Here is a 23,449-nt window from a genome sequence, read left to right on the forward strand (position 1 = left end):
CAAGGGTATAGCTCAAAAAACGTTCTTATGTTTTTTAAACCAACGAAACCGTTCACACAAGGATGGCAGAAAAAAATACCTCCCTGTCTTCAGTGCCTCGAGGTTCGTGCTCTCTCCCCTACTCCTTGCCTAAAACCATTGGTCAATCTCTCTCCTACCAGGTCAGGCGTTCCTCGACGTTGCCTTTACTAGAATCAATGCCTCATCGGGCATAGCAAGCACCTGTCACCTGGATAGACGTGCTGAATGAAGCTCCAAGCGGTTTGTCTGCTCTGCTACACTCGCTTACTTGGCATGATGGCCATTAGTGGGTTGCTGAGCCGCTGCATTTCTCCTTCTGTGTACCAGCAAGAGTGAGGAACCCCACCCACTGGTAACAGTAGTAGCCATCTGACTCAGGCCCCTATCTCCCCCTCACATCTAATTGTTAACTCCATTTTTCTCCATTTCAGTTATGTGTTTCCAGTATTCAGTGCAAGGAGGTAAGAGGGTAAGGAGTGAGGGTCTGAGTAGTTTTCAGGGCTGGGTAGTTTTTTTAATTAGGGTTTATTGTATTAGGCCTAAGGGCAGTGGAAGGGGTTGGGGTAGTTTTAGTGACAGTGCAGGGGGTGGGAGGAGGTCTAAATAGTGTTTAAGGGACAGGGTTGTAGGCCTCAGGGCAGGGGGAGAGAAATGGGCAGTCAGGGTAGTTTTTAGGGCTTAGGGAAGGGCATGATCGTTTTAAGGGCTCAGGGACGGGGAGGTTGGGTCATTTTTAAAACAAGGGGTTGGGTTTTAGGACTGTGGACAGTGGAAGGGGTTGGGGTAGTTTTAGGGACATCGCAGAGGGTGGAAGGGGGGTTGAGGTAGTGTTTGTAAAGGTTTGGGGTATTTGAACCTCAGGGCGGGGAGGGGGCGGGGGAGTTTGTAGCTTAAGGCAGGGGGAGGCAGGTTCACAATCCTAGCCACGCATACCCCTTTACTAGTCATGCCTTTACCACAAAATTATTTGATAAAGGCATGCGTGGATTAATGCATGATTAAGATGAATTCATGGTTTAGGCTGCGTGGTAGAGGCATGTGTGGTAAAACCATTTGTGCTTCTATCATACAAGCCAAGACATTACTTAAATTAGATACTTTTATCAAAAGATGGTACCTTAAACATTTTACCATCCTTTCGAAGTTGGTGCGAGTACCTTAAAACTGCTGTCAAGTTACAAAAGATCCCACTGAAGTGCTAGCCCTTCCACTCTTTGCACAGTGTAATCATTTACAGCCAGTGAAAACAGTACCCTTAGGTACTGAAGTGCTTGAAGCCAAAATCACAGTAGCACCTGCTGAGAAACGTTGGATGAACCAGCTTTAAGTAATACAATTAATACAGGGCACTTGGGCTGAGGGCAGAGAATGAATCTAGGAGGATCCTGAGTGCATCCAGTGTTAGGCCTCACAGGTTTCCTTGGGCCTGAGCCTCATATTAGGTCACATGTAGACCACAGAAATGCCTTCAATGTACCCATACTTCCAGGTCACCTGCAATTGGAAATGCTGTCAGTTTGGTACATCCTCAAACTCAAAGATTTTATTATGACCATACAAACATTCCGTCCAGGAAGCACAGATTGGCAGCATGCAAGACTATCTTTCTGACTTCTTTGTCTCAGCAATGAACTCCTGAGACTCCCAGAGAGCATAAGTTACAAAGCTATCTTCTCAATCAATGGGTGATTGATCAATTTATACCTGAAAAAGAATGGCAAATGCCACAAGGAGTGGCCAAGCAACAGACACTAGAGGCACTGCTTACATCATTTACTAGAATTCAATTTTCTTTTGCATAAATGGAGCACAGGAATTGTAGGAGTAAGATCTGCTTACTATGGTTACCCCCAATTTTTGCTGATGTTTCACGGTTTTTCGACTTTAGTCTGGCGGGCCCTGCCAACCAGGACTCCAGCCTAGCTGCTTCCTCTCTAAATTGATTGCATATACATTAGGTACACTCCAGATTGGTTACTGGGTTACCCTTGTGAGTCCCTAGCATATGGTGTGTTAGGTAGTAAGGGCATATGCACTCCAGAGGCCTACCAGGGGCTGAAGCATGTATTATGCCACCCCTAGGAAGCCTTCCAAAATGGCACCACGGGTATGCTACTGCAGCCTGCTTAAGGTGGTGCATGCACCCCTTACTAAGATATAGGTTACTTATATCTACCTTTAATCACTGACACATATAAACCTACAAGTCACTCCTATGGCAGGCCTTATCAATCCTGACGGCAGAGTGCTTGGTTTTGTATGAGAGGGTGCCCATGCATGAGCAGGGCCCCTCTGCAGCTTTCGGAATCTATTCTCTGTAGCTGGTTTGTGATGCATCCCGACCATATACTCTTAAGTGCATTATAACCTCACGGTTAATGCTAACTTTGGAACGGCTGCATGGAAACATGTCGTGTTCGGTGTCAAACACTTTGGAAACCTATCCTCCCCCCCTGCCAATCCTGGCGGCGGGGGTAGAATTCCACCCTTCTAGAGGGAGAAGACATGTACACACTTACCTGACCAGTAATAGTTTAAAAGAGCCCCAGCATCACAAAACGGATGCTGCACCAACAGACATGAGTCTGACTTCCTGCTGCTGGATGAAACTCCGGCAGGGGAGGCTTGGACAATAGGTTTCTTGTCACAGAGAGTGTGACAACCTCCCCAGACAGGCTTTAGTGTATTGGGGCTGGGTGGGTGCATTCAGTGAATGCTTTCCAGACAGTGCTGGGGGCACACTTGGTATCCCTGTGCATACCCCAATTCAAACCGGTTGCAGGGGCACTCAGCCCCTGCTCTGGCGTGAAACTGGACAAAGGGGAAGGGGTATAACCACCCCCTCCCTGGGTCCTCCCATAGGTAGGACCCTAGAGTAAGTCCAATCCCAAAACTTAGTAGAAGTATAGGAACCCAGTCCTTAGGACTTTTGATTACCCTGTACGAAACTCTGCAACATATATCCTGGAAAACTGAAATTCTATTTCGACTATAAGACAGAAGGATCTCCCTTGGGGTCAAGGAGTGACTCCCACGTTCAAACAGGCACCAAAGAAGTATCTTGCCGGTCTGCATTTCCAAGGCTCCTGCCGGATCCCGAAGAATTTGCGACTCGGGACACAGACTTCCAGACTTCTCAGAGGCCGACACGAGATCCCAGCAAAGCTGAGACCCACTGCCCTCACGAGTGATGTAGGACCGGAACTCCTGTACACCGTGCACGTTTGCTAGTGCATCGACTTCCCAAGATTTCCCGAAGTTGTGCATTAGGCTACTTGAGTCCAAGCCCTGAGCACCATTTACAACGAAGATTGTGGGTCTACACTCCACGAGTGTTCCATGGCCCGCTTCTAGCATTTCAGCTCGAGGCTCCTTCGCGATCCCTGGTCCGTTGACTGGTGGGTCCCCATGAAGGTATCTCTTCTGTTTCTCGGGCTTACCTGGTTGCTCCAGACGTGCCCTGTCACCCCTCTAAAGTGGGAGTCCCTCAGACCTTGCTGGTCTGCACTGAAGCCAATCGTTTCTTTCTGCGTGGGTTGATGTTGCCAAGGCTTGTTGGATCCCATCCGAAATCCGACACTGCAGCATTCGGCATCCTTCGTAGGACAGCTCGAATCCAGCTCCTGATCGTCTTCGACGCCTCCTGGTCCTCGTGCTGAAGAGTCAAGCTTCACCTTCTTCACCTGAAATCACCCGACATTGGTTGGCATCTTCTCCTTGCCTTCCTGGTCGCTGGCTAGTTACCCAGACTCTGTCACCTCTGCTTTTAGCTTCTTCTCGACTCCGATCCAGGCTTGGATCCATCCGGACACTTTCCACTTGGTCGCCAGCAGCACTTTTCAGCAGCTCGCCGTTGGAAACGACGACGAAACCCGACATCTAAAGACACCTATGCACCCGGCTTCCCTGGGTGAGGTAACTCGAGTACTCCGGTGCTCCCGTGGGTATTGATTCTAGAACTGCCTAGTTCTAAAGGGGTTTCTCCAAGGCCTCTTCTAAGTGTCCTTCCTTTGTAATTTTCCAACCACGACTTTCTACATAGAAGTGTGATTTGCGGCTGTGTTTAGACACTGCATGCGTCCCTGTGGGTCCCCTGTGTCACTACCTTGGGTGGTTCCTGGTGGCCCCAGCGGTTCTAAAGGCTCTAGGCCTTGTATCTATGCCAGTCGTGGTTCTTATACCACTTTCTTAGTATATGGTTTGTGACACCCTTAGGGCTAACCGTTTATTGTGCTAATTTACTGTGTACTAAATACGTTTACTGAATGTACTTTTGCCTCTAGCCTCATAAAGAGACTAGAGGGATGTGTTTAGAATAAATACACATATTTTATATATATACCTGGTGTGGTTCTCCTTTCATTTGGTCATTCATGAGATTATACACTGGTAAAACAAGCTGTTTTACATGCCTCCAAAACTCAGCCTGAAGGCTGCTCTCCACAGCTACCACTAGGATAGCTTTCTATATAGGTTGTCTTTAAACCTACCATCAATAAGGGCCGTTTGGACTGGTGCAAGGTGCCCACTAGACAAGTGGACAGCATATGCCAGGCCAACTTCTCACAGGAATGAGGAAGAATTTGTATGTCATGTAGTCATCTTATTACAGTACAGCTTCACTGAGGATTGCCTAACAGGTTTGTTTCAGAAAAAACTTCAAGTATTTTGATGTCTTTATTAGCAGCTCCTTATGGTCTTTTAATGAATGGCTGACATCCGTGATTTACATCTAACACTGCACCAAGAATTCTAAATAGGGTGGAAAAACTGATGTACTTCCACCAATGGCCCCAAGTCTGTCCATCTGTCAGTGAAAGGTCTCTGCTGCCAGAACTAGTGAGTGCAGCATCAGAGGAAACATGACATTCCGCCTGACTCTACTTAGAATGGGAGGACTGTCAGATGTGTGAGCATATTTGTGCAGTGAACCCTTTCTGCCATACAGTACTTAAGAGATTCTGCCTTTTTGTATTTTAGTAAAGGAAGTTATGAGGTCCCTAGGCCATATAACAATAATTAATTATTTCCTTTTTTTTTTTTTTTAAATATTTTTATTATTTTCACCTGGTATTGAGTTACAAAATACAATCAAATATTATTTCAGATTAAACAAGTTTGTCACATACAGACATGATCATCTCCCAGCTTATCATCAATGTACATAAATCGAGACTTAATGTCAATTCAGTTCAATTCAGTTCAATTCTAGTATTCCCCATATTTTCTCGTATTTCTGCAATGATTTGACACCTCTAAGTTCTGCCAATGTACATTCCATGGTATTGATTTTGTTAACTAAGTACCACCATTCCAAGGCATTAGGTGGCTTAGGACTGACCCAAGCTCTAGCTAAAATTAGTTTAGCGCAGGATAGTAAGATAGATAATAGTACGGGATGTGGTTGATTTGTAGTGTATAAACCTAATATTACCATGGGGGCTGTTATTGATGTGCTGGTAACGTTTTTTATAGCTAGAATTTTCCCCACTTCTTCCCAGAACTTCCCAAGTTTTGGACATGTGAACAGCATATGTGTTAGATCTGCTGCATATTCGTCACATTTTGGGCACTTGGTTTTTTCACCCAGAATATTATTTGAAGCCCATTTAGATATCTTTTCTGGTGTGTAGTATAGCATATATATGGTTCTGTATTGTTGTAGGCGCAGACTAGAAGATCTTACATGGTGATGGATGTCCGTGTACGCGTCGGTTATCTGCTTTCCTGTTATATTAGTACCTAGTTTTGCATTCCATTTAATTGCTATTGTTTCGTTATCGTTCATTCTTATATCTGTCAGTATCTTATATGCCAAACTTATTATTGATTTTTCCTTTTTTGAGTTTAGGATATCCCAGATACCCCCGCTTGATAAGACTTTGATTTTATTCTTCCGCACGAGAAAATCATAAATTTGCCTATATTTAAACTCGTGTGTGTCTGGTAATCCATATATTTGTTTTAAAGTGCGGAAATCCATCATGCCTTGAGTAGTAAATAAGTCCCCCAGTACCTTGATTCCTTTCGATTGCCATCTTCGGGATTCCCCGTCGCTGAATATGCTAGGTAGTCCAGGATTATCCCATAAGGTTAGTTGAGTGTGATATATATTGTTTTTGCAATGTATTTGTATATCTTTCCATATCTTTACTAAGTCCCGTGCTGTCTTAAATTTTACCCTTTTGTAGAAATTCGGGTCAGTGATACGAAGTAGAAACTGTTTAGAGTCTTCTTTTAAAAGTAAATGGTGGTAAAAAAGCAGATTCTCTGAATCTAATAGGGATCTAATACGCCTTATAAATGAGGCCCAAAAATAAAGTTTTAAATCAGGAAAATTGAGACCGCCTGATCCGATTTTGTTTTTTAACATCTTTAGCGATCTCCTAGCTCTCTTATAACCCCAAATAAAGTTGCAAAAAACGCTATCTAATTCTTTGAAGAAAGACCTATTTTGCGCCAAAGGAATTGATCTGAATAGGTATAAGTATTTGGGTATTATTTTCATTTTTATTAAATTTATTCTGCCAATTAGGTTTAATGGAAGTCGGTGCCATTTTTTTAAGTTCGAAGTGGTGGTTTTCATTAATTTATTATAATTGATCTTATTTATCTCTTTGATATTTGAGGAGATTTGTACTCCTAAATATGTCGCAGTCTTACAGATTTCAGGCATTGTTTGGGGGGGAGCAAAATTTGCTATTATTTGAGTTTTGTGAGTGTTTAATTTATAGCCAGATACATTACCAAATTTGGATGCTTCTATATTAATTGCTTTCAGAGAATCGATAACCTCAGTAGAGTAGATGGTTATGTCGTCCGCATATGCGGTTATTTTTAGGCTCTGCCTGCCTGTTCTGAATGGTGTTATTTCTGGTTCTTTATCCAATGCCTTTAAAAAAGGTTCTAATGATAAGGCAAATAATAAGGGAGATAAGGGGCACCCTTGACGTGTGCCTCTCCGGATTGTAAAATAGTTTGACGTGAGGCCGCCATAGCTGATATAAGCAGACAGATTATCATAAAGTGCCTGAATCCCATTTAAAAAGTTTCCGCTGAACCCCATATGTCCCATTATATTCCATAGATATTCCCACCCCACCCGGTCGAATGCTTTTTCAGCGTCTAGCATTATCATTGCTAAGGGAGTTGCCTCTATTTCAGCAATGTCAAAAGCTGTTATTGCCGTGTTTACGTGAGCTGATGTGTCCCTCCCCATCACAAATCCGTGTTGTTGCGTACTTACTATTTTAGGTAAAAGCGGTGCTAATCTTCTTGCTAAGCATTTTGAGAATATCTTAGCGTCGGCGTTAATTAGAGATATAGGTCTATATGAACCCATCTCCTCTTTGGGTTTACCTTTTTTGTGGAAAAAGATAATTTTCGCCTTATTCCAAGAACTCGGAGCAGACCCTGTTCTGCTTATATGATTAGTTACTTCTACAAGAAGTGGTGTTAGCTCTTCCATACATATTTTATATAACTCCAGAGGAATAGTGTCTTCCCCAGCAGCTTTGCCTGATGGTAATGAGTTTATAGCTTCTCTAAGTTCTTGTCTAGTTATATCTAGAGCCAGGTTTTCTGCTTCATAGGTTGTTATTTTATTCGTAAAGTTCACTTTTAGATAGTTATCAATTGTTTCTCTGTTAGGAGTTTTTTCCGGAGTATATAAAATTTCGTAATATTTAGCAAACTGTTGTATTATATTGTCTGTCTGATTATATTTTTTATTGTCAACTCCTATAATTTGTGTAATCGTGGATTCTGCTCTATCCTCTGCTACCTTAAATGCTAAGATTTTGCCAATTTTGTCACCCCCTTCATATTGTGCGAATTTGTATTTGTGAATCTGTGCGCTTCTTTTTTTAATCAAAGTTTCTTTGGTCTTACATTTTAACCGACTAAGATTGGCATTGATAGCCAAAGTTGGAAGGTTTCCTCTTAAAGCCTCCACTAACTTCGCCTCTTCTACAGCTATATCCGATGTCAGGGTTGAGTTATATTTACGCCTTTCTTGATTTTGTTTTAAGACATATGACTGTACGAACCCTCTAATACTGGCTTTACATGTGTCCCAGACCGTTAAACAGGAGGCAGTATTTCTGTTAAAAGTCAGAAATTCTATAATATGTTGCTTCAGTTGCGACGTAAAGATCGTATTCGGAATTAAGTTCCTTGGAAACGTAAAGGCTCTAGGGGGATTGCTTTTTTGAAGGGTAGTTAGTTCCACCATTATGGGGTTGTGGTCGGATGTGATTCGTGGGTATATGACCATTGTCGTGATGGAGCTCATCAAAGAGTCTGAAATTAAAGCCAAATCTATACGTGAGCATAGCTTATGAGGAGCAGAATAGTAAGTATATCCTGGAGCATTAGAATATAGTGAGTTCCATACATCTCTAACATTGTGTAACTTACACAGATTTAAGATAGATGCTCTAGTTCTGGGCATTCTAATATGGTTACCAGGGCGAGTTGTGTCCGACTGACGGTTCATGATACAGTTAAAATCACCCATTATTATAATTTCTCCTTCCCAGTCTAATAAAGCTATATTTAATTCTTCGTATATTCTTGGGTCTTCTTTGTTAGGTCCATATACAACACAAACCACGAGCTTCATATCACTATGGCATAGTTGAGTGATTGCCCACCTCCCCCGTTTGTCAGATTGTGTCCTAATTATCTCTACCCTAAATCTTTTATCTTTTAATATGGCCACCCCTCTGATATGTGAAGTGGCTGCTGAGTATGTTATCGTCTCGAAGCCCAGTTGATTCAGCAGCTTCTTATCGCCATCTATGATGTGGGTTTCTGACAAAAAAACTAGTTGCGGGTTATATAGATGTAATTCTTCAGCGACTAATTGCCTTTTGCGCTTATTGTTTAGTCCTGACACATTCCATGCTAAACATCTAATACTTTGCATCTTTAAAATAATAGATATAGACAGTAGTAACTATTAACAACATAGTTTCACATTTTCTCACATATGAAAGAGAGCACTTTACAAACTTAAATCTCTTCTTAAACTTTTCTACCAGGTTGAAAATATTTTTTTCTTCCCCCCTTTTACCCCTACCCTTCCTCCACCCGTCCACCCCACACACGACCCCCCCAAACTGCGAAGAACTACCACCCCCCTCCCCCCCCTTACCTACTGCTGCCGTTGGAAAGGCAGCGCTTGCGGCGACGACGAATCTAGGGCCGCCCTCCCCCCTCCTTCCTTAATGATTTTACATCTGCTAGTAGTGTTAGAACTAATTCCCCTCCCCCCTTTTTTTTTTTTTTTTTTTTTTTACGCTATTTCCTTTCATTTCAGCTCTATGGTTATTTGCTCTTATTGACGCTTAGCATTGGTTAAAAATGCCTGCGCTTCTTGTACTTCATAGAAGAAATTTGTGTGTCCTTTCAAAGTCACTTTGAGGCGAGCTGGTTCCTGCAGATATGCTGAGCCACCCAGTTTATTGATAGGATCAATTAGTTTGCGCATTTCCCATCTTTTATCCATCGTAGCTTTGCTTAAATCTGAGCGCGCAAAGATGGTATAGTTATCAATGGTTGTGGGAGTGTTAGGTTTAGCTTTTTGCCATACCGCTTGCCGTAGCAGAAAATTCCCGAAATAGATCAGAAATGGACGCGGAAATTTACTATTGGGGCGTTTTTGACCCAGGGGAAGCCGATGAGCTCGTTGGATTTGGGAGTCCCAGTCCCAATCAGAGAGTTCAGGAAAAGCTCGGGGCATCAGTTTCACCAAGAAGGCCCTAGGGTCGGACCCCTCTGCCCCTTCCGGAATACCATACAGTTTAAGATTTGATCTTCTTAAACGATTTTCCAGGTCATCCACTTTCCCCTGAAGTTGGGTTAGTACAGAGTCATGTCGCTCCACAGTGGCATCAACCCTTTGCGTTCTCTCTTCAACCAATACTGTACGCTGCTGCAGCTCTGTTATTTCCTGTTTGACTCCCTTCAGTATGGAGGCTACATCCGTTATTAATGTTTGCAGTCTTATGTTATCATTTTTTAGCTGCTGATAGTGTGCCTCCGACTCTGCCCTCTGATTCACAAGAAGATTTAAGATTGCATCTAGCTGAGGGTGGTCGGTATTACCCAGCTTGGGCTCTTCCTTTGATTCACTCTGCTTATTTTCAGCATTAGATTGGTTTGGTTCAGAGTCCGAGCCCGGGTCCACTGCAACTGCTGAATCCAATGAGGATGCACCCGCCAGGACTTCATCCCCCCCTTTAGTTTGTTCGTTATCCTGTTCGTAATTGATACCATTCGGGGTTTGCATCATTGAGTCAGACCCATTTTCCGGTGGCAACAGTACCCCATTGTCACAATCTGTAGGGCTGCCCCCTGAGAGCCTTAAGGTCATATTTTTGACAAGTCCTTTAGCCTCCATCCACTTCCTTAAAGGGCTTTTGTCAATAGTAGTCTTCCTTGTACTTAAGGGTATTATCCCTGCTACCATATCTGTCAGATTTTTCCCTTTTTTTTTATAGATCGTCTTGGCCTTGCCTCTGCGTTTCCGTGGTGGTGGTTTATTCAAAGTCTTGTTCATAGTTTTTTCTAATTCCTCCTCTGTGTCATAGTCACCGTCCTCTGAGTTGGGGTGATCATCGTTGACTTCTGAAATTTGTTCTGATATGTGATTACTCATAAGTTCAGCGGCAGGATAGTTAAGCTCTTCCATTGCATTTTTGTCACTATCTGCAATAATTTCCATCTTTGCCAGTGATGATGATTTGGCAGTTTTTGACACTTCAGTTGCCATTCCTAGCTCAGTGGTTATCTCGGGGCTTTCCAGCTCTATTATATCACAAGTCTTATTGCCTTCGATCATAGTAGGAGTATTATCTTTATTGTCATTTCTATTGAGTGAACCTCCTTCCCCTCCTACATTTGTCCCGACTTTAGCGCTCTCATTAATGTCTATGTTTTTTTTTAACATTGTATTTTTTTTTTTGGGAATTGTTCCACAGTTAAGTACGGGAGGGTGCAGGACCCCCTTACCTGTCATCTTCTTGTCGCTCCCCTTGACGGTAGCTGTTTTTTCGGTTTTTTCAAAATTGCTTTTTACGCCATGAGCTGATGAATCTTTCATTGCCATTTCTGCTTCATTTTCATTCAGCTCCATACTCGTTGTCGTTTTCTCCACGCCCCCCTGCGTTCTAGTTGTTGGAATCCCTGCAGTCTGTTGGGCTGGAGATAGAGCTGGAGCTGGAGTTGGAACTGGAGCAGGAACAGAAACCGGGGTCAGGGCTGCTGTTAGGTCTACTGCCGAGGGCAAAGAGACAGGTGCAGAAGCGGTAATCATTGCTGCTGCTGCAGCTGTTGTTGAGTTTTTGGTATTTCGTGTTGTTCGTGAAGGGTGCTTGGGTGACATACCTCCGGTAGCTGCAATAATCACTGTAGACTGAAGCCTTGTTTTAGCCAGACCTAACACAGTGATCCCAGAGCGAGTGAGCCAGACCTTCACAGCTCTCCAAATCTTCGTTGTCTGCCACAGCATTCGTCAGCCTTTTGCTTTAGCTGTGATGTTTTGTAGCCAAGTGGGAGTTGAAACAAAGTTGCAGCAGTGTTTACCAACGCTTTTTTTTTTTTTTTTACGCGTAGCGCCGAAGCACTGAAGCTGCCGGTCAATCAGTATCGCCCTCGCCCTGCTGCTGCCGCTGAGAAAGGCTCTCACCTTACACTGTCAAGGACACTGCTAGAAAAGCGTCAGGATGGATTACATGTTGTTAGTTCGGTATTCTGCAAATAATAAACGGACTCCGCTCCGAATCCGATTCCGATGTTTCACACGGCCAGCTAACGTGGGTGAGTCAGGCTGAGCATTATGTTTGGTTTTGCCGCTTTTGCAGGTTTCCCCCGTCTCATCGCCCCCTGCTCGATTCGTTAATTCCAGCAGTCAGGGTCAGAGGAGGTTAAACAATTCCGTTGCACAGTCAGTATTGCTTAGCGAGGGGAGAGAGCTCCTAGTCCGCTCCTAGTCCGCCGCCAGCAGAGTCCTCACTCCGCCATCTTGGACTCCGCATTTCCATAATTAATTATTTCCAATTGTCCAAACAGAATATATTAGTGTGAAATGTTTCAATAAAATTACAAAAAACGTTATATTCACCTATAAAGTGTATATTTAAGCAAAGGTGAATTATTACTTAAGGCCAAAGCAATGGTAAAACATGGAAGAGCAGGGTATGCCAATGCTTAGTGTGCCCTGTAAAGTCAAAGTCATCATTTTGTTTATGACACTGATTAGTCTGTGAGATCTCAGTGCGGTAGCTCTTATGAATGCTTATAAACATGCATGTTGTCAAAGTTGGTCAGCACTCTATTCTGAATGCTTCTGGGGTGCATGGTGTCTCTGGAAGTCATATGTTTGGTTTTTCTCTGAAGTACTTACTTGTTTAAACTCCCAGATGATATTTCCTGGAATGGGATACCAGTCCTTTGGGCAGTACTTCATTCCAATAAAGATCTGATGTTCAGGTACTTCTGCACATAGTTCTGTCACAGAGTTAAATCGGATTTCTTGCTTTGTTGTATATTCAAAGAACTGTAAATGAAGATATAAAATGCAGCACAAATTAAATGTGTGTACATGAAGATATACCTCAGTGCATACCAGTACAAGATCTTTATTAACTAGGGGCCAGCAGACCACCATGTTTGTGACTGCTTTTAAATACAATTTTCTAAAAGGGGCAAGGCTGCATTAAAAACACCGAACATCAAATTATGGCGTTTGTGAATATTAAAATGTTTAGTACATCTTGCCCTAAGATCTACGAATGGACCTCCATGCTAAAACAATGTCCTGATCTAGTTTGCCTCCTTGTACGACACACAACTGCACAGAGTGAGAGTCTTACGCAGCTGATGTATAGTGGTCCCAGGGACTTCAATCTAACTGCACTTCTCTCCAGAAGTTAGATACCTATTCATTGTTTATTTCCTGTGTTTGTTTTTAACTCTAAGTTGGTAGCACTCTATAGTTTTCATGTGTGTCTGCATAATAAGCCGCTAGTTTACCACTGGTGTTTATACCTGAAAAGCAGGCATGAATACTAACAGTATGATACAGACAGGAATATACTACTTGGTACTGGAAACATACTTAGTGACTGCACCTTTTTAGATTACAAGGCCAGGAATATGGAACACCCAGCTCTGGTTTTGGGTACTGTGAAGCATGCACTTTTCCTTCATTAAGGAAACAGCATTTTCTCCCCCTCCTCCACATATTTCTTCCTCAGTGTCTGAACTTTTTCTTCCTTGGTTTAAGGACAATTCTCAAGATGTTGGTGCCCCTTAGAGTCAGGTGGTGTCAATCTGTGTTAGTCCTACAGATGGAAGATCAGAATGGAATAACCATATAACTCATACGACAGGATGACTTACTTTAGAACTCTACCCATGATATACCTCACCCAGCATCAGATCACATACATGCACCACCTTAAGAACTATGGCCAGCTCAGAAAGTTATCTAAAACTAGTAACAACAGCTGGTCCACAGACTCCAGCAAACTCTGAAAAATGATATTCATGGAATATTTTTCTTAATCCTGACTAGACTTTGACCTTCCACCTGTGTCATTGCACCAAAAGAGTGCATCCAAGTAATGGCTCACAATGAGTAGCATATGACTACTGATTAAATAGCAATCAACAAGTTATTTAATATTTAAAATTCCCTAACACCACCACAGGTTTATCATTCATAGTTCTCAATTATTGTCTATTCCATCAACTCTAAGCACTGGACAACTCAGAGCAGTGACCTTGAAACTATACATTTTTCTAAAATGAAAAAGGTCCCCAGAAATTTTGGCAAACTAATGTGGCCAGAGGACAGTATAGATTACTTAAAGTAATAAATTGAATAGCGTAACTATGCTGTGAATTGGTACGTTTTTACATTTTTACGGGCATCCTTCTTGTTCACAAAATTCTAAAAGACACCTGGATAGACTTCCATATCAGAATTTGAATAGAATCTTGCACTGTTCAGGAGGTTAAATGTGATTATGAATATTACAGATGGCTAACTTTAGCCCCAAAACTTTTTTCCAATCATATGAGTGGTTAGAAGGGTGTTAGCCAAAAAGAAAATGAGCATCACAACAAAACAGCCAAGATGTTTTCTGTTCTACTTTTGCAGCTAGTCGGTTGCAATATTTCCTATCTTGACAATAGTTATCTTTGAAGACTGGCGTACACTGTCAATCATATTCAGCATACAGTTTTACATTTTTGGCTGGGGATTCTTGTAGATACAGTAGCCTTATGTCATGCAAGATAAGCAGAGGCACAGAATGAGCAAAAACTTTATACAGGGGGCAGGCATAGTGTTAGCGGCAGCATAAACTGTGGTTACACACAGACCTCCGAACAGGCTCTTCTGCTTCAAGAAATCATATCTGGACATTACATTTAAACAGAGGAACACACATCAGGCTCGGGATGTACGTCGGTATAAAAATGCAGCAGAAACTAAACCAAACTGGTAAAAACAAGCGCAGCTGCGAAAGTGAAAGCGACCACGCTGTGTTTATTTAGTAACCTGATCCACGATGCGACTTGGAATGCAGCTGCACCCTGCATGCTGCTGCTCGCCATCTAGACCCACACACTGTGGGAGTGAACATTTTAAGAACAGGTGGGACATGAACCCGCCTTTGGCCATTTGCGTGCTTTCATCATTGAAAGCCACACGCAAAAGCCAATCAAATGTGTGGGCGGAGTCACACTCACACAGAGAGGTTTCGGGGAAGTTTGGAGTGTTCACAAGAAGCCGCCCAAAGACCAGCGCATGCGCGCTGCGCTAGGCTAGTTCAAAAAATAAATGTGGATAATACCGGTCTAAAAAATATATGCCATAAAACCAGGAACTCTAAATTTAAGCTACTTTGCAATCCAAGTGAGAATAGGGGAAGTGAGGTTTACGGACATAGGGTAGAAATGAGAAGAAACATTGGAAAATAGAGTTAGTTTATATGCTTGTGGTGAAAATATTGTCACTATCCTCAGAAGAGAGCCAGTAGTCCCTTACCAGTTCCTTTGGATCGACAAATAAACCGAAATCCTCAGACTGCTCTTAAAGCCATCTACTAGTTCTGATATGATTTAAAAACCCTAGAGGCATCAGATGCGGTCAGTTCATCCGAGTGCTGCATCAGGATTAGAGAAAACATGACTTCCCTCTGTCAAAGGCTCGAAGCCTCACTGAAAGCCAACAAGATGCTTCCAATTTAAATACGACTAACTATTTTTTGATTATAAGTTTGGCAGTCGCTCTGTGAACCAGCTATCTCTCTCTCAATAACTCCACCAGCTCTGCAAGCATGCCCATGCCCGGAGGTGTGTGTGTATGTGGGAAAGAGGGGGGGGGGGGATACCCTGTCACCCTGTGCCAGGCTTTACCCGCACCCATCAACATGGTCCTATTATCTGACAACACGTTGCCACACTGGAGGGAACTTCATTTTTGAAAATGTTAAAATACATGATGGAGCAATTTGAGAACACAGTTAAAAAAATTGTAAAAGCAGTGCTGACATTGGAAAGCATTACTGACTTTTTTGTGCAAAAAGAAACAGTAGTGACTGGTCCGTTACTAAGTGCGGTTTATAAATTATGCATGTTTGATCCTATTTCTCAAACCTAAATATTGGACAAACAGAGAGGAGCATAAGAATGTCATGTTCTGATGTAATTCATAACGTCATCTGCATATACAACCTAGAATTGCCAGACACAACTAAGTGTTGTTGATGTAGAATGAAACAATATCCTAGCCCCATTCTCAAACATTTAATACAGATGTTACAAGAAGTGCTGATTCTTTCTGAAAATACATGTACCGGGTCTGCTACGTAGGAGCTGCACCTTAGGTCCAAACTGAATCAAGGAGCAAGGGTGTTCATGATGCCTGTGGGTGGCTGTGAAAGGTACTGATGAGGAATGTATATAAAATGGTTACCTGGTTTCCACCTTGGCCATGGCATCCGAAAAGAGAGAGATGAGCGCCCACAGGATTCCGATCAGGAGCGTTGTAATCTAAGCATTCCGATGATATACCCATACTCCTGATCTGAAAGAAGCACAATGATTGTTTATTGACAATATTCGCAGGTATGGTCGTTCTTTCAGCGCAGTTCTAATGAAGACGTGCACAGTGGAATTAAGATATGAATCACTTACTGCTCCATGCCAGCCCGGGCGATCCTCCGGCACATGCAATTCAGAAAATATGTTCTTCAAATACCAGTCAAAGTTCTTGCATTTTAGTCTATCCCGTATCAGCTTTCTTTCAGAAATATCCCCATAGTTTTCCTAAAAAAGAACCAGTATTAGTACTGCACGGTCTTTTATTTTTGGTCAAAGGCATAAAGCAGTCAACATTTATTTAATAAAAAAGCCACAAACTGTACAAAGTTGACAGTGTTAGAAGGGTCAACCATGTTGAATTGTCAGGAACCCAACCATCAAATGATCGAAGGTACAGCTTTGATTTATATTGGGTCTGATGGCTCAGCGGACTAATGCATCCACTGCAGGAGCCTGTGTTCGACCTCATGGACACAGGCGCAAATCCCGGCAGGTCCACTCAGCCTTTCATCCATGTGAGGTTGATAACGTGTACCATTGAGTTAGGTAACAACTGCTATTCAGCACCAAGATACCCGTAGTGGTGAACATGCGCTTTTCAAATTCACATGTTATGTTATATAAACACATATTATTTATGGAACAATACTCTGGGGGGGATATCCACATCTCCTTTAATTGAGGGCATCATAGGATGTCTGACGTGGAATCTCATCGGTTCTGTCTTTCAAACGCTCAAACATATATACAGACTGTCTTGTCTGTTAAAAACAGAATCAGGGAAGTCCATTACGTGCAAATTAATTTCTCTTTGGCCGGTATATAACTGATTACCTATGAAGAACTACATGGTTTTGACTTCGTAGGACCTAGGCCACAGCTCACATCAAGTCTGTGCCCTCTGGCTCCCAAACTTTAAGAATCCAGTTTCCTACAACTTCCTTACGTACCCGCCAAGGCACTGCTGTGCTCTCTGTAGATTATCCTAATTTCCAGGGTTTTATATGGGTCATTTTTTTTTTGTAAATCGATTTTATTAGCATTTCATTATATAATACAGGACATACGAATCAGTGATCTCATAAAGAAACAACATGCTACTTGTACACCATGGTGTGCATTATATTTTGGCCATATCATATAACCCATCCATTCTTTCATTAGGTAACCGCGCTGGTGTGGGAAGGTACATGGGTATAGAGCATGTGTCCATGAGAGATCGCCTGTGGCCTGTACTGAAGCCCGGGCGTAGGCTCTCAACACTAGCCCAGTAGGTGACTTGATGCTATGTTTGAAGATAACAATCTGAACTCTTCTTCTAAACTGGGAGGCAGAACAGGGGTACATTGTGTCTATATTGGCGTAGCATAATATGAGTCAGCGGGTTAAGACATCCAAAGTGAGGATCTGGTTGTGTGGCGCTGAGAAGGGGCGGGCATCGAACCAGAAGCATTATATTGGTCGTATGCCCCGGGCTGCCACCCGTAGACCAGTAGGTGCCTAATCTATGGGGAGACTGCAGTAGGTATCCATGGGTCGTGCATTCGCTGCTGGGGCACGGGCGCTCTAGGACAACTGCTCTTCCGTCTCTTCCTGCTTAGAGGAGTGTAGAAGGATAGTTCATGACAAGGATATGGGATGCTTGCGGATACCCTTAAGCGCTTCAGAAAGAAGCACCCCCTATTCTGCGGCACCCCATTTGCTAACCGCTCTGCGCCAGGCCGCTATCGGGGGTCCCGCCGGTGCCCTCCAGTGCATTGCTATGCACCGTTTGGCTAGAAGCAGCGCCAGGGATGCGAAACAAGTCTCTATTTTCAGCGACTTACGGCGCTTGTGAATGCTCAACACGCAGGCCTCCCATGTGTGAATGTCAGTGATCCCCGTGACTGTGAGGAGGGCGGCGTGGACTCTGGCCCAGTAAGCGCTAAGCTGTGGGCATTCCCAGAAGATTTGGCGAAAGGATGCAGCGGGCATTGGACATATGGGGCATGTAAAGGGCGTGTCTGGGTAATACTATTGAAACTTCTCAGGCGTCAGATAGGCGCGATGTAGGAAGTGAAGTTGCATGCTTTTAAAACCGTAGTTGCAGGATGCTTTTTTAGGGAATTCTAATGCACGGTCCCACTCCCTGTCATGGAATGGCCTCTGGAATTCAGCTTCCCATTTCTCCAGAAAGGGTGTGAGGGTGATTGGCTTTAGAGCCAGCATCGCTTTGTAAATCCAGGTGACCAGGTGTCGCCCCTGGCCCATCTGTAGTAAAGTGTGCATCACCGGATGTGTGGGGGGCTCGGTGTCTATTGCAATGCCACATTCTACGGCCGTCTTCCAGCAGTTGTCGATATAAAAGAAATTGCTCTCTGAGAATCCCCATATCCGCTGCAAACTCAGCAAACGACTGCAATTGTCCGTTCCAGTAAAGAGTACCTACCCCCGTGACCTTGTATGCCGTTCAGTCGCGGAGCATCCGCTCAGTGTAATGTGCCCAGCCTCTAGGGAACCCTACCAGCGGCAAGACGGGAGAGTATATGGGCGCTTCACGGTTCAGTTGGTGTATCCATGTCAGACAGGTTCGTGCCACCGCCATCTGGAGGGGCCGGTCATGTAGGGGCCTAGCCCCCGGTAGCAACATGCGAAGTATGGGTGTGGTTGCAGAGTTGTATATGGCTCATACAACATTTTCTCAAACAATGGGTGTGACTGCTGAATCCATCGCAAATATACCGTAATGGTCAGTGCTTTAAATGGAAAAAAATAAATGCAGGTACTCAATAAAATGCGCTAGAGGTGTGGCAAGTGGGCGGGGCTAGGGGAGGGCTATGGGAAGATATGATCATGCATAATGATTTCTGTACTAGTTGCATCACACATCAAAACACATGAGAAATACGTTTATGTCAACAAAACAGATTAACTCATTACACAAAATGAAAGCCAGGATGATATGTTAACATTTCCTTGTTTTGTAATATTAGCTGCTTCTTAATGCCATCCTGGATTTACAAGCCCCTTGAGCTGCCAGTACGTCACTTTTTGTGACGCACTGGCAGCGCATTTCTCTGCCCCATATTTAGAAGGGCAGGAAAAGCCAACCTGCATGGCTTTTACTGCCTTTGTAAATATGGCCTCTTTACATGCAGCACTTTGCGTGAAAAGGGCGCTCCATGGGTGTTGCTGTGGGTGTTCCCCTGCAACACCCATGGAACCAGACACATTTCCAGATTTACGAGAAATGGTAAACCTGGAAATGCATCAGTTTGCTACGCCGCCATAGGGGTGGCCTAGCCAGGCACACCGAGGAAAAATGTAAGGAGAAATGTTTTAATTTCTCCTCGTTTTTTCCTCTGTCAATGCGTGCTGCATTCTACAGCACGCATTGAAAGAGGAAAATCCCTGTAGTGATTGTTTTTGTGCAGGAAGGTGCCCCTTCCTTCATTAAAACAACCTCCCTATAGCGCAGGCATTCTTGCACCATGGTGTAAGGGTGCCTATGCAGGCGCATGGCAGATGTTTGTGCATCAGTGCAGTGGAGAGTACAGGAACGCGACATATTGTAAATACGTTGCATTCCTGTGCTCTGAAAGTGCTGCAGCGTGGCACAGTCAAAGGGCTTGCGGTGCCGCAGCACTTTCTTGCAGATCTGCCCCGTTATTTGTTGTTGTTTGGCACAATACTATCAATTTTCAAGCGTGCACACACACACAGAAAGAAACAAGCACACATGCACACAGTCCCCTTAAAATATCTCCTGAGGGTGTCCTGATTCTCTCCATCTTTCTCTCACAGAAAAACAGACACACGCAAGCAGGCAAGCACACAGCCATATGCAAACACTCACACAAAGTCTTGGGATTAAAGCCATTTTAAACTCCTTACCTCCCATGGCTTTTTTAATAGCAGCTGTTAGCCTGCTGCCTCCATACCTGTGTTTGCACAAATCCACACAATAGTGTGAATGTGATTAACAACACAGGGCCTAAATGGGGCCTCCACTGTCAAACACAGTGTGATGCTGAACACAGGGACATCATGCAAAAAAGCTCCCCTTGAATAGTTCAGCCGCAGCTCAGCTCAGGAATACAGTGGGCCTTGGCAGTCAGATAGGTTCCAACTCTGACAGATGAGTGCTCACTAGCACTTGCAGCCAATTCGATTACCTTTCATGAGTACCGGTACTCTCCTCGCAGAAGAGAAGTGCAGTACTTATAGGGATAAAAATAAGAAGTGCCGGTAGTCAGTACCTGTAAGTGCTGGCCCATTTAAAGCAGTGCCACTGCCTTTTTTCCTATGACTAGGCTCTTCCTGTCTCTTGCTGGTTCTGTGTTTTTACATCCACATGTCTGCTCCACTTGCCTCTCATCTTTAACCAGCCTCTAACCTTCTCTCGCTAGTTCTATCTCTCTTACTCCCACTTCTGCCTTACTCTCTCCACAAGTCTCTTACATTTTCTCACTGGTTTCTTCCCTACTTGGAGGGGCACCCAAAGGGAAGCAGCTTCTGTTTTGAACAAAAACATGAAAAGAAAAAATGACTTTGCCACAGGTGGAGGACTGTCTTGCGCAGCCACTCACTTTACTACAGCCAGTGCCGTATCCTAAATGGGACTGGATTAGTGATTGGATGCCCCAACTCATTTCACGCACCTGAGAGAGTGGTGGGGGTAGGGGTGCTAAAGTACTTTCATCTGAATGGTCGCTGCACACCTGATTGCCAGTGCAGGGTTTGTGTAGAGACCCTGCCCTGTTAATCACAGTATGACCAGAGCCCACTCAAACCCCTGCAGTTTGGGAACACTGAAATGTGTGCTGCTATTCTTCAGCAGCAACTCTGCAAAAGGGCGGTTACTTCACGGCTCCTTTACTTACAAGCTGCTCGGAAGCCCAGCCCTGCCCTGATGTGGAGGAAAAGCCTAACCTGAGCTACCAGTACTCTCCCGGTCTACAGAGAAGTGCTGGTACTGACGGCCAAAAAATTTGGAAGTGCGGGTACTCAGTACCAGTGAGTACCGCCCATTTAAAACACTGGTAAAGATTTGGCAGGTCTCATTTCAAGATTGGCGGATGTGGGCTGGTGCCCAACTCCTCCATGAAAACTTTCAGTACCCTATTCTTCTTACATTAAAGTTGAAGAAAACATCATGTTTACTCTGACAAGTATACAGCACAACCCATTCGTGAGACTTTGCTGATAAACAGCCCCATTTAAAAACATTTTTTAAAAGCTGACAGCGGCTATATCACTGATGCTGGACCAATAACCATTCAAATACAGTGCTTACCTGCGCAAAACTTTAACGCCGCATAATACTGTTTCCAAATGTAGGTATATTCAATCAGATATGATTGGATTCTACAATTGGCATAGTATTACACCAACACGACAACTACACCAGCTCAATAGTGGAGTGCAGGTTGTGCAGCAGCTTGCCTTGGGGGGAGAACAAACACATAACAAGGACCGCACCACTCGAGGTAGAAAACTACGGTTCTGATATGTGCTCATCGGCAGGGAAAAATGGGCAAAACTGACAAACAGCAATCAAAATTTCTTTTTGAACCATACAGAACCCCCAGACTCTTCGGTTTGAGTGCAGACGCCGAACAAGAGATGGAGCAAACCACTGACGCCAAAATGGAAGCCGCACTAACTGCCATTCACCAAAGCCTGCAAACCTTTGAAGGGAAGATAGACACGCTGACTCTAAGAATGGACAATATGTCTGCCAAACTAGACAAACAAGGCGAATGTCTAGATGTAGTGGAACAAGGTGTCTCCTCAGTGGAAGATGCAACTCACGCCACAGCGAGCAAATGCAGTGATATGGAAAAACCTCTGGAGATTATAAAAACCAAAACTGAAGATCTCGATGCCAGATCACGCCGAAACAATCTACGCATTATGGGGATACCTGAAAGCACCAACACTGGTCACCTAGAAGATTATGTCGAAAAAATGCTGAAAGACATATTTGGCGCAGAACACTTTTCACCAATGCTTTTAGTAGAAAGAGCGCACAGATCTCTTGTTCCTAGACCACTACCAGGCGCTTCACCTACACCCATAGTGGCCAGAATTCTAAACTATAGAGACCGGGATACAGCATTATGACTAGCAAGGCAGAAAAAAGTCTCAATAATAATGGCTGTTAGGTTTCGCAGTACCCTGATTTTACGATTGCAGTCCAGATGGCTCGTAAAGACTTTGGACCTGCCAAGAGGAAACTACGCAACATGGATATCACCTATGCAATGCTGTACCCTGCAAGACTATGTGTCACGTATGAAGGTAAAACGAATATCGTAGCAACACCAAAAGCAGCTCAGGATTTCCTTAAACATATCAGACCGAAGCAAGCAAATTTAGGAAGATCTGCATCACCCACAAATTCGAGCTCCTAGACGAAAGCACATATATACTAGGGAAGTACGTGCTAAGCTGCATGAGTCCAACTGCAACCAGAACGAGAAAGCCTATGTTACCATTGCTGGAACTCTGCGCAGTGATCTCCAACAAACTTGAAGTCTATAGGTTATGAACGAACAATAAGAGTATTGTATATGTTACTCTATAATTATAAAGTTAGTTATTCCTAGCATCTCAAAGCCTGAACTGATGGAACACAGGTACCAAAGTTACGTTATTTTTTTTGGCACCGGATTACTTGCGGAAACTATGTAATCTATAGCATGATACTCTTAAAAATGTACTACGTACGTGCTCCTGGGGTTACCTAACGCACTGACCTATCCACTGAAATCACGGAGAGGTCGACTGATTGCGATCGCACTGGGATCAGCTGTGCAGAATATTTTGGTGCATTGGCGATCCAAGCATGTCGCCACACACCTGGGATGGCTACACCGTTTGTGGATGGTTCTGGGGAAATTGTCCCTATCGAGAGCGGGGGAGGAAGAGCACTATGCGGACCTGTGGAAACTATTCTTGTCCCTACTGGCGTCTGAGTTCACGGAGGTAACCTGTCCCAAGTACCTCCGGCTTTTGAGATTGGCGGATACCGACATCGCGCCAAACCCTCAGTGATCTGCATTCACAGACTTTGTAGGCCCCCGGCCAGAACACAAATAAACCATGGACCATGGGAGGTGGGGGGTGGGGATGGTGTTTTGGGGGGGAGGGTTGAGTTGGGGAAGGGGGACGAGGGTTCGGGGTTTGAGAGACAATGTGATTGATTACGGCAGGCCCGTCCTACCTTTTCTTGCCTGTTTGGTTTTGAGTTAGTTCTGAACTCTTTAGGGCGAGGGGCCTCGGGTGGCGAGTAAGCAACAATGACAGCTACCAGAGTTTGCAGACG

At 43.9% G+C, this 23,449-nt stretch overlaps 1 protein-coding gene across 1 annotated transcript in view; it reads right to left on the reverse strand.

The window, feature by feature from the left end:
* Positions 1-23,449, reverse strand: part of GALNT4 (polypeptide N-acetylgalactosaminyltransferase 4) — a 983,977-nt gene that overhangs the window by 70,799 nt on the left and 889,729 nt on the right. Inside the window, exons 9-11 of the mRNA XM_086965331.1 lie at positions 16,234-16,365; positions 16,013-16,123; positions 12,431-12,583 (exon numbers count right to left, since the gene is read on the reverse strand). Of these exons, the coding sequence (XP_086821457.1) occupies positions 12,431-12,583; positions 16,013-16,123; positions 16,234-16,365 (396 nt within the window). The remainder of the gene's footprint in view (positions 1-12,430; positions 12,584-16,012; positions 16,124-16,233; positions 16,366-23,449) is intronic.

This window comes from Lissotriton vulgaris, chromosome 4_1 (genome assembly GCF_964263255.1).
Source record: "Lissotriton vulgaris chromosome 4_1, aLisVul1.2, whole genome shotgun sequence".
Taxonomy (NCBI): Eukaryota; Metazoa; Chordata; class Amphibia; order Caudata; family Salamandridae; genus Lissotriton; species Lissotriton vulgaris.